Here is a 12,522-nt window from a genome sequence, read left to right on the forward strand (position 1 = left end):
TTGGCTTGAATTTGAAGTATTCATAGCGTTTAATTCATTATTCATGGTGTCAAGTGTTTGCAAAGCTTTATGGATGTACAGTTTAAGTGTTTCTGTGTAAGTGGTTAAGTGTTAAACATATTCAAAGTGTGTATTATTAATCTTACTTGATTGTTTCATCAGAAAAAGCTACAAAGACATGTGGCGAATCAGGACAGTGGTTCCGCCACCCAGATTCTAATAGGACATGGTCCAACTACACGCTGTGTAACTTCCACACTACTGGCAAGCTGAAGGTAAGGTTTGTCACTGAGTGATCCATCAAACCCATACATGTGCTATTTATAGTATACACTTGATCCTATTTTACAAATCACAATAAGGGGACATTTTCAAAAGGTGATAATACAGTTATATTCAATGCAGAGGAGACCAAGGGGGGAACAATTGGTCAAATTTAGCTAGATATGGTAAATATGGTACAGTAAAATGTACCTACGCTTACACACAATTACATTTTACAATCATGATATGGAGGTGGTCATAGAGGAACAGGTTTCTATTTCTGAGCAATGCATAGTAAAACATCTGACCCTAGCAATGCATAGTAAAACATCTGACCCTAGCAATGCATAGTAAAACATCTGACCCTAGCAATGCATAGTAAAACGTCTGACCCTAGCTATGCATAGTAAAACGTCTGACCCTAGCAATGCATAGTAAAACATCTGACCCTAGCAATGCATAGTAAAACATCTGACCCTAGCAATGCATAGTAAAACATCTGACCCTAGCAATGCATAGTAAAACATCTGACCCTAGCAATGCATAGTAAAGCGTCTGACCCTAGCAATGCATAGTAAAACGTCTGACCCTAGCTATGCATAGTAAAACATCTGACCCTAGCAATGCATAGTAAAGCGTCTGACCCTAGCAATGCATAGTAAAACATCTGACCCTAGCAATGCATAGTAAAACATCTGACCCTAGCAATGCATAGTAAAACGTCTGACCCTAGCAATGCATAGTAAAACATCTGACCCTAGCAATGCATAGTAAAACATCTGACCCTAGCAATGCATAGTAAAGCGTCTGACCCTAGCAATGCATAGTAAAACATCTGACCCTAGCAATGCATAGTAAAACATCTGACCCTAGCAATGCATAGTAAAGCGTCTGACCCTAGCAATGCATAGTAAAACGTCTGACCCTAGCTATGCATAGTAAAACATCTGATCCTAGCAATGCATAGTAAAGCGTCTGACCCTAGCAATGCATAGTAAAACATCTGACCCTAGCAATGCATAGTAAAACATCTGACCCTAGCAATGCATAGTAAAGCGTCTGACCCTAGCAATGCATAGTAAAACGTCTGACCCTAGCTATGCATAGTAAAACGTCTGACCCTAGCAATGCATAGTAAAACGTCTGACCCTAGCAATGCATAGTGAAACATCTGACCCTAGCAATGCATAGTAAAGCGTCTGACCCTAGCTATGCATAGTAAAACGTCTGACCCTAGCTATGCATTCAAGCATGGCTCAGACACACCTTGATTAGAGGATGGATTAAAACCATCTGTGCTGCAGACCATGTCCTAGTCTCCCCTCTTTCATATTTTGTTTACATCAAAGTAGCAAATGGAAGTCAGTGTTAACGGTTCATGAATGTCCTTGATGCACTACTGTATAGTCTTATTTGTTTGAATATAGGGTGTATGTGTATTGTTCCAGATGGCCTATATCCTGTACTACATGGCGATTGTGGGTCATGCCTTATCCATAGCCTCCCTCCTGATCTCTCTGGCTATATTCTTCTACTTCAGGTAAATATAGATGCTGCTGTTGCTTTCTTTATGAAACAAACTACTGGTTTGATCAAGGAGAGTAGTCTGTCTTGTGTTGCTTTCTTTATGAAACAAACTACTGGTTTGATTAAGAAGAGTAATCTGTCTTGTGTTGCTTTCTTTATAAAACAAACTACTGGTTTGATTAGGAAGAGTAATCTGTCTTGTGTTGCTTTCTTTATAAAACAAACTACTGGTTTGATTAGGAAGAGTAATCTGTCTTGTGTTGCTTTCTTTATGAAACAAACTACTGGTTTGATCAAGGAGAGTAATGTGTCTTGGGACTCTTAACACTTTTTTTCCACTTGAACAAGTGATGAAGATGATAATGGTGACAACGACGATGAAGAAGATGATGACGCACCTAATCCTGAGGAAAATTAGGATGATGATAGTGATGATAAATATGATGAAAACGATGGCGGTGATGACTGTGGTTGCTACAGTTCAGACGGCATTATATATTTCTCCTTGGCTGTGTGTTTCCTCTGAGATAACTGAATTGTAAAGATGGCCGTGTGTTTCCTCTGAGATAACTGAATTGTAAAGATGGCCGTGTGTTTCCTCGGAGATAACTGAATTGTAAAGATGGCTGTGTGTTTCCTCTGAGATAACTGAATTGCAAAGATGGCTGTGTGTTTCCTCTGAGATAACTGAATTGTAAAGATGACCGTGTGTTTCCTCGGAGATAACTGAATTGTAAAGATGACCGTGTGTTTCCTCTGAGATAACTGAATTGTAAAGATGGCAGTGTGTTTCCTCTGCTATAACCGAATTGTAAAGATGGCCGTGTGTTTCCTCGGAGATAACTGAATTGTAAAGATGGCTGTGTGTTTCCTCTGAGATAACTGAATTGTAAAGATGGCTGTGTGTTTCCTCTGCTATAACTGAATTGTAAAGATGGCCGTGTGTTTCCTCTGAGATAACTGAATTGTAAAGATGGCTGTGTGTTTCCTCTGAGATAACTGAATTGTAAAGATGACCGTGTGTTTCCTCGGAGATAACTGAATTGCAAAGATGACCGTGTGTTTCCTCTGAGATAACTGAATTGTAAAGATGGCAGTGTGTTTCCTCTGCTATAACTGAATTGTAAAGATGGCCGTGTGTTTCCTCGGAGATAACTGAATTGTAAAGATGGCTGTGTGTTTCCTCTGAGATAACTGAATTGTAAAGATGGCTGTGTGTTTCCTCTGAGATAACTGAATTGTAAAGATGGCTGTGTGTTTCCTCTGAGATAACGGAATTGTAAAGATGGCCGTGTGTTTCCTCAGAGATAACTGAATTGTAAAGATGGCTGTGTGTTTCCTCTGAGATAACTGAATTGTAAAGATGGCTGTGTGTTTCCTCTGCTATAACTGAATTGTAAAGATGGCCGTGTGTTTCCTCTGAGATAACTGAATTGTAAAGATGGCTGTGTGTTTCCTCTGAGATAACTGAATTGTAAAGATGACCGTGTGTTTCCTCGGAGATAACTGAATTGTAAAGATGACCGTGTGTTTCCTCTGAGATAACTGAATTGTAAAGATGGCAGTGTGTTTCCTCTGCTATAACTGAATTGTAAAGATGGCCGTGTGTTTCCTCGGAGATAACTGAATTGTAAAGATGGCTGTGTGTTTCCTCTGAGATAACTGAATTGTAAAGATGGCTGTGTGTTTCCTCTGAGATAACTGAATTGTAAAGATGGCTGTGTGTTTCCTCTGAGATAACGGAATTGTAAAGATGGCCGTGTGTTTCCTCAGAGATAACTGAATTGTAAAGATGGCTGTGTGTTTCCTCTGAGATAACTGAATTGTAAAGATGGCTGTGTGTTTCCTCTGCTATAACTGAATTGTAAAGATGACCGTGTGTTTCCTCTGAGATAACTGAATTGTAAAGATGGCAGTGTGTTTCCTCTGCTATAACCGAATTGTAAAGATGGCCGTGTGTTTCCTCGGAGATAACTGAATTGTAAAGATGGCTGTGTGTTTCCTCTGAGATAACTGAATTGTAAAGATGGCTGTGTGTTTCCTCTGAGATAACTGAATTGTAAAGATGGCTGTGTGTTTCCTCTGCTATAACTGAATTGTAAAGATGGCCGTGTGTTTCCTCTGAGATAACTGAATTGTAAAGATGGCCGTGTGTTTCCTCTGAAATAACACTAGCATTGCTGGCCTGTGAAAATGTCATCTTCACATAAAGCCTAAATGCGATTCCACACATTTAGGGAAATCTATTCAACAGATTGTGTTTGTCATTTCCACACAACAATCTGGTTTCCAATTTGTCATTTTCTGTGATTGAGTTGGGTAGCATTTGAAGGGAAGACATTTTGATTGGATAAAATAGTTTTTTCCCTCTTCGGGATTTTCTAATATATTGTAAATGGATAGATCACATATTCTTCAATAGTGATGGAAAATTTTACAAAAATTAAATTTCAGAGTGACTATTTTATAACGATTCAATTATTTACATTTTATAATGAGTTTTCTGCATTCAAATATTTGACATTATGATTATCATACACCTTTTCAAGTTAAGATTTTTAGAAGCAGAACGTCCGCAAATAAGCTTGGTGGTTTGTTACTGTAGCTGCATTGGATTATGGACCTTGACCTCCACGCTACCCTAGTGAAACTCATATTTAGGAGCAGTAACAGTGTCACTGAATGTTTTACACTTTCTGATACTCATGTCCTTTTAATTTCATGCTGGCTTATTTCTGTGTAACTACTTTAAAAGCAGATTCATTTCCTGTACATTTAAGAGTTCATGACCAAAGAAACATGAATTCAGGACAGTTTAAAGAATGAGTTGGCTATGCTCTTATTTAAGTGCAGGGCAACCTTAATGGTAATCCCTACTGATTTATCTTACTAAATATAGGTTGAGAGTACACACTTAAGGAAGAACTGCATATTAAGGAAAACTGCTGGTGAATTTCAATGGAGTAGGGGTCAGTAAAGGTGGTTAAATCAAAGCTAATGAGAGAGTTATGATGACTGAACAGTTCTGAAATCACCTCAGAGCAATACATATGTGCAAGCAATTGACTCTACCATGATAATGTCAAATGCTGATTAGTCATTAAAAAAAAACAGTTCTTCAAAAACAGATTGTAAAGAAAAGTTTGAGAAGTTAAGAGTATGTCAATACTCAGAAAAAGAGGGAGAAAAACAATGCTGTATGACAATCAAATGATCCAAAGCAGATTGTGAAGGAACGTTTGATATGTATCAATATGTCCCGAAAGCCCAATCTTTCGCAGTAGCAATGATCCTGCAGTATGACCATCAGATTTATTTGACATGCTTTTTTAATTCAGGCCATTATCCTTGAAGACACCTTATGGGGGATATAACTGCAGGAACCAAAATAACATTTCTGCATTACATTGGCTACTACTGACTTGGAAAAGTTGTTATTTGGTTCAGTCAGTGGTGGAAAAAGTGCTTAATTGTCATACTTGAGTAAAAGTTAAAGCTATACATAAAATTCCTGATATTAGGCAAACCAGATGGCACAATGTTCTTAAAAACAAATAAAATACAGACACTCCAACACACAGTATGTTTACAATTGGCTCATTCATCCCCCTCCTCTCCCCTGTAACTACTCCCCAGGTCGTTGCTGCAAATGAGAACGTGTTCTCAGTCAACTTACCTGGTAAAATAACGGTAAAATAAAAAATAAAAAATTCCAATTCAATTCATGAATTGGCCACCCCCCAGAAAAAGCAGAATTTGAATTTTAATGAAAATTCATTGAAATTCAAATGCACATGTTGTAAAGGCTGTCGCTCTCCTCATCCTCGGACGAGGAGAGGAGAGAAGGATCATCAGACCAAAATGCAGCTTGAGGGAAATAAGCCATCTTTTTATTTGGAAAAAAACTGATGGCAACACGAATAACAAAAACACTTTCACAAATACAAAACAAGAAAACGACGTAGAACGAAACCTGAACATAAACTTACATAACTGAAACGTAAACTCACGAACAGGAAACAGACGACATCGAAACGAAAACGAACAGCCAAACAGTCCCGTATGGTAAATACATGCAACGACACAGGAGACAATCACCCACAAACAAACAGTGAGAACGCCCTACCTAAATATGACTCTTAATTAGAGGAAAACGCAAACCACCTGCCTCTAATCAAGAGCCATACCAGGCAACCCAAAACCAACATAGAAACAGATAACATAGACTGCCCACCCAAAACTAACGCCCTGACCAATTACACATACAAAAACAACATAAAACTGGTCAGGACCGTTACACATGTGTCACGCCCTGACCTTAGAGATCCTTTGGGGTGGGTATTCTATGTTCTTTAGTTCTATTATTTGTATTTCTATGTTTTGACCGGGTAGGGTTCTCAATCTGGGACAGCTGTCTATCGTTGTCTCTGATTGAGAACCATACTTAGGTATCCCTTTTTCCCACCTGTCTTTGTGGGAGGTTGACTTTCTGCACAGCTCAGTGCGTCCTGTGCCAGCGCCCCGCATGTGCAGGGCGAAGATAACCATCCAGCCAGGACGGGTTGTGCAGGCTCTATGCTCGAGACCTCCAGTGCGCCTCCACGGCCCAGTGTATCCGGTGCCTCCGCCAAGAACCAAGCCTCCAGTATGTCTCCCCAGCTTGGTGAGTCCTGTGCCTGCTGTCAGAACCAGGCCTCCTGTATCTCTCCCCAACCTGGTGAGCCCTGCGGCAGCTCCACGTACCAGACTGTCCATACGTCTCCTCACTCCAGTGATGATCCATGGCAAGAAGCCTCCAGTGATGATCCATGGCACGAAGCCTCCAGTGATGATCCATGGCACGAAGCCTCCAGTGATGATCCATGGCACGAAGCCTCCAGTGAGGAGTCATGGCAGGTAACCTCCAACGATGGCCTCCAGTCTGGAGCCTCCGGCAACGGCCCCCAGTCCGGAGCCACCGGCGTCGGCCCCCAGTCCGGAGCCCCCGGCGACGGTTCCCAAGTCCGGAGCCCCCGGCGACGGTTCCCAAGTCCGGAGCCCCCGGCGACGGTTCCCAAGTCCGGAGCCCCCGGCGACGGTTCCCAAGTCCGGAGCCCCCGGCGACGGTTCCCAAGTCCGGAGCCCCCGGCGACGGTTCCCAAGTCCGGAGCCCCCGGCGACGGTTCCCAAGTCCGGAGCCCCCGGCGACGGTTCCCAAGTCCGGAGCCTCCGGCGACGGTTCCCAAGTCCGGAGCCCCCGGCGACGGTTCCCAAGTCCGGAGCCCCCGGCGACGGTTCTCAAGTCCGGAGCCCCCGGCGACGGTTCTTAAGTCCGGAGCCCCCGGCGACGGTTCTTAAGTCCGGAGCCCCCGGCGACGGTTCCCAAGTCCGGAGCCCCCGGCGACGGTTCCCAAGTCCGGAGCCCCCGGCGACGGTTCTTAAGTCCGGAGCCCCCGGCGACGGTTCCCAAGTCCGGAGCCCCCGGCGACGGTTCCCAAGTCCGGAGCCTCTGGCGACAGCCCCCAGACCGGAGCCTCCGGCGACGGCCCCCAGTCCGGAGCCCCCGGTGACGGTCCCCAGTCCGGAGCCTCCGGCGACGTTCCCCAGTCCGGAGCCCGCAACGAGAGTGCCCAGTCCGGGGCCCCCCCGCTACGAGGGGCCCCGCACCAGAGGTGCCACCAAGGTCGGATGAACCAGTGGTGGAGCGGGGTCTGCGTCCCGCACCTGAGCCACCACGGCGTATAGATGCCCACCCAGACCCTCCCCTATAGGTTCAGGTTTTGCGGCCGGAGTCCGCACCTTTGGGGGGGGGGGGGGGGGGGTACTGTCACGCCCTGACCTTAGAGATCCTTTTTATGTCTCTATTTGGTTAGGGCAGGGTGTGATTTGGGGTGGGTATTCTATGTTCTTTAGTTTTATTACTTGTATTTCTATATTTTGACCGGGTAGGGTTCTCAATCAGGGACAGCTGTCTATCGTTGTCTCTGATTGAGAACCATACTTAGGTATCCCTTTTTCCCACCTGTCTTTGTGGGAGGTTGACTTTGTTAGTGGCACTCATGCCCTGTAAGCTTCACGGTCGTTTTTGTTATTTATTGTTTTGTTGGCGACATTTTAACAAATAAAAGAAAATGTACGCACACCATGCTGCACCTTGGTCCACTTCCTTCAACGACGGCCGTGACAACATGTTTATTTTGACATCATGTATGGTTGCCAACACAATGTTTAACATGTCCTTGACACATTGCATTTCTAAAACTCGTCCTCAGAAAAAATAGTTACAGTGGTCTGGAAATATTCTCGGATCATTTTGTCGGTTAACAATTCATAATCCACTTTCACTCTAGAATGGAAAGTACAACCTAACATCTCATAACACAATTACAAACAAAATACTGTACATCTTTGAGTTATAATTAAAATAATATTTTAAATGGTATCTGTATTCTTTAGTAAGAAGATGCAGAAGATTTTAGCAAAATATTTGTCAAAGGAAGGAGACAAAATATGTTTAATGTCTCAGTTGAATTTCTTTGAATTGTTTTAAATTAAATTCTGCTTCCTGTGGGTTATGGACAATTCGAATTTCAATTCATGGGTTGAATTTAGAAGTTCCGAATTGACACCAACCCTGTAAGACAGAGTGCAGGTGCACATCGTAATAGCAAAAAGTAAAACGCTCAAACTACTCTGTATCTGTGTCTTTATAAGAAGAGAATAGAATACATCCTTTCTTGGCATTGTAAAGCTTTAACGGAAGACCAACACGATCAGCTAATTATTATCTCCATTAAGTTTTATAGGTAGCAAGCAAAGCATTGATTTTAAGGGAGCATCACTTTTATAAGCATGGCAATGTATTTAAAGGTGGATCTCTTTCAACGTTAAAGTCTTAATGTTGTATTAGACTTTCCAGATGTGCAGTTTACAGTGGTATTTGATGCGGTACAGCTGCACTGTCTTCTTATTTATGGCCTCCACTTCAGCACTGCCAGGGCTCGCCAATAAAAATACTCTGACTAGCCGTGGAAAAATACAGTTGGGTTAGCTTAAAAAATACTGCATCACTTGGTTATCTGAGCCTGTCCTACATGATGCAGTTGTCAAAAATTGTTGTGTGTTTTGCCTGGAATTATTCGATCCCTAGATAAAGATTAATAAAAAAGCCTGTATAAAATAAATCATACAAATACTGAGCTATTCAATGCTCCTTTTTTTTTTACAAATAATATTATTTTATACTAATACTAATCATGATTTTGCTCAGAGAAAGATATTTTGTTTAACAAGTAATAAAAAACAAAGATATGGATCAAATTGATTGGTTCCCCGGTTTTCAATACTCAAGCACCCTTCCCTTGTGAGGATAATGGCACTGAGCCTTTTTCTGAAATGTTTTATGAGTTGGAGAACACACTGGAAGGGATCTTAGACCATTCCTCCATACACAATATATCCAGATCCTTGATATCCTTCATCTGTGCTTATGGACCGCCCTCTTCAATTCAAACCACAGGTTTTCAATGGGATTCAAGATGTTGATTTTGTGGTCAATTAAACCTTTCTTTGTGGAATTTGATGTGTGCTTGGGGTTATTGTCTTTCTGAAACAGTCACTTGCAGACAAGTTTTAGTCTCCTGGCAGAGGCAACCAGTTTTTCTGCAAAAAGGACCTGGTCCTTGACAGAGTTCATGATGTCGTTGCGTTGACCATAACAAGAGCCCCAGGCCCAGTGAAAGCAAAATAGCCGCATAACATCTAACATGCACCACCATATTGTACAGTAGCGCTGAGGTATTTTCTGCATATGCATTGTTCTTGTGAAGGCCAAACCTGCCATTGGTGTGTATGGTCAAAGACCTCTATTTTCATGTCATCTGACAATCATGAACTTTACAGAGTACCAGGACATTTTAACCTAAAAACCTGGTTTCCTCTACCATGAAGTTAAATGGCAGAAAGTTAAATGTTGTTGCTTGTTTAGGTGTGGCCAGAGAACATCCATACACCAATATAACACCTTGGGATAAAGAAAGTGATTCTGTCCTATTTTCTACTCATCCTAGTTTGAAGATATTCTGTTAAGACACTTCCTTTGTCTTTTAACTTGTGTTGGGCCATTTAATGGTAGCCTTGCTCTCCAACACACTACTGACCCAGAACCCTTACTACTGCTGCCATGCTGAGATCTCCTTCTCCTTCTTCTATAAACAACACATTTACATTGAGACTGCAACATTAGCTAATGACTGGAGACAGATAACAGGACATTGTTGCTGAAGTGTACACACGTTAGACACAAAGTGTTTTCACTATTTCACTCCAGTAAACACCATTTCCTGCAGTCAAATGACCAAAACGCCCTCTAGTGGCCTCATGGGTGGAATGTTAATATTTATCATAATTTCATAATTAATAAACATATTTTACAAAAAAACAGCCAAAAATCCAGTGTTTCTATGTCAAACAGTTTTGTTATAGTTCAGTCTTCTGTGACGTCATATTGGGATGCAGACTGGAATACATTTCAACTCTATATCTGACATGGTACAGGTGTCTTCTTTTTTAAGCCCATAACCATTTGTGTGAGGTGGATACTTTTGTTTCAAGTAGATTTGTTTAAGACTACGGAGAAAGACTGTGTGATCCTGATTTAGCCCACTGCAGTAAAAGGTTATCAATTGCTTGTTTTAGGAAGCCTGGTTGATGAAAAATTGGAAACATTACTTTCCTAACCTTTGCTAAAAAAGAGAATCATTTGGTGTTTTTGAGGCTTTGATGACTGCTGATCTGTGATAATCAGGAAGCTCCACAGGGGCCTCAAATACAGTTATTAATAATCTGTTTAGGGTGTGATTCTCAATAGGGTGTGATGCCACTTGTTGTTGGAAGTCGTGTGTGCTAGTATTTAACATGGGTGAACCAAAGCAAATGATTTCAGCCCCTTTGTGTTGCTTGAGAGAAAGTTATGAATTGTTGTCCATCGTTATACCAGTTTACAGCATGCTGCCACTACAATGGCAATCTTGATTTAGTATATGAGGTTCCTTGGTTCAGACATTTCATTCTAATGATTCTCTGTTTTAACCTATTTCACAGACGACTGCAACATCTGACTAAGTCATTATGGGCCAGAGTTAGTCGTTCCAATGGTTTATGTTATTTATTGTCCTGTTTATTACATCAAAGGTCGGAACATTTTTGTTAGGATGAAATATGTTAATTTTAAAGTTTTTATGGCAACATGCAGAAAGGATGAAAACAAGTTTTATTATGGCTAATTGTAATGATAATAGACCTCCAGCTTGTAGTAGATACTGTAATCTGTAAATATCAACTGTGAATGGATTTTTCATATTTCATATACTAACGATTTACACTGAGTGTACAAAACATTAGGAACACCTGCTCTTTCCGTGACATAGACTGACCGGGTGAAAGCTATAATCCCTGTGTAGCTGAAGGGGAGGAGACTGGTTAAAGACAGATTTGCAAGCCTTGAGACAATTGAGACATGCGGAGAATGTGAAATACAAAAGAGTGCCTTTGAACAAAGTATGGTTGTAGGTGCCAGGCGCACCAGTTTGTGTTAAGAACTGTTGCTGGGTTTTCCATGCTCAACAGTTTCCTGTGTGTATCAGGAATGGTCCACCAACCAAAGGACATCCAGCCTACTTGACACAACTGTGGGAAGGATTAGAGTCAACATGGGCCAGCATCCCTGTGGAACGCTTGACACTTGTAGAGTCCATGCCCCAATGAATTGAGGCTGTTCTGAGGGCAAAAGGGGGTGCAAATCAATATTAGGAAGGTGTTCTTAATGTTTTCTACACTATCAAAATTATATAGCCTATGTACTCCACAGCATTCCATGAATATTTTCTAGAATACTAGAAAATATGATAACCAGCTTCATCTTTTGGCTTCAACGCCTATATTATGGTTATGTATGTTTTCTCAGTATTGTTTCACTACAGGACCTTTTTAATTTTGATGCTCTTATTGTATATTTTGATGCTCTTAAGTGTATATACAGTTGAAGTCTGAAGTTTACATACACCTTAGCCAAATACATTTAAACTCAGTTTTTCACAATTCCTGACATTTAATCCTAGTAAAAATTCCCTGTCTTTGGTCAGTTAGGATCACCACTTTATTTTAAGAATGTGAAATGTCATAATAATAGTAGAGAGAATGATTTATTTCAGCTTTCATCACATTCCCAGTGGGTCAGAAGTATACATACAGTCAATTAGTATTTGGTAGCATTGCAATTGTTTAACTTGGGTCAAACGTTACGGATAGCCTTCCACAAGCTTCCCACAATAAGTTGCGTGAATTTTGTCCCATTCCTCCTGACAGAGCTGGTGTAACTGAGTCAGGTTTGTAGGCCTCCTTGCTCACACACGCCTTTTCAGTTCTGCCCACAAATGTTCTACAGGATTAAGGTCAGGGCTTTGTGATGGCCACTCCAATACCTTGACTTTGCTGTCCTTAAGCCATTTTGCCACAACTTTGGAAGTATGCTTGGGGTCATTGTCCATTTGGAAGACCCATTCGCGACCAAGCTTCAACTTCCTGACTGATGTATTGAGATGTTGCTTCAATATATCCACATAATTTTCCTACCTCATGATGACATCTATTTTGTGAAGTGCACCAATCCCTCCTGCAGCAAAGCAGCCCCACAACATGATGCTGCCACCCCCTTGCTTCACAGTTGGGATGGTGTTCTTCGGCTTACAAGCC

At 41.6% G+C, this 12,522-nt stretch overlaps 1 protein-coding gene across 1 annotated transcript in view; it reads left to right on the forward strand.

Annotated features, from left to right (window-relative positions):
• Positions 1 to 12,522, forward strand: part of LOC129820190 (calcitonin gene-related peptide type 1 receptor-like) — a 94,546-nt gene that overhangs the window by 60,333 nt on the left and 21,691 nt on the right. Inside the window, exons 9-10 of the mRNA XM_055877173.1 lie at positions 163 to 275; positions 1,713 to 1,804. Of these exons, the coding sequence (XP_055733148.1) occupies positions 163 to 275; positions 1,713 to 1,804 (205 nt within the window). The remainder of the gene's footprint in view (positions 1 to 162; positions 276 to 1,712; positions 1,805 to 12,522) is intronic.

Source organism: Salvelinus fontinalis, chromosome 22 (genome assembly GCF_029448725.1).
Source record: "Salvelinus fontinalis isolate EN_2023a chromosome 22, ASM2944872v1, whole genome shotgun sequence".
NCBI classification, from domain to species: domain Eukaryota; kingdom Metazoa; phylum Chordata; class Actinopteri; order Salmoniformes; family Salmonidae; genus Salvelinus; species Salvelinus fontinalis.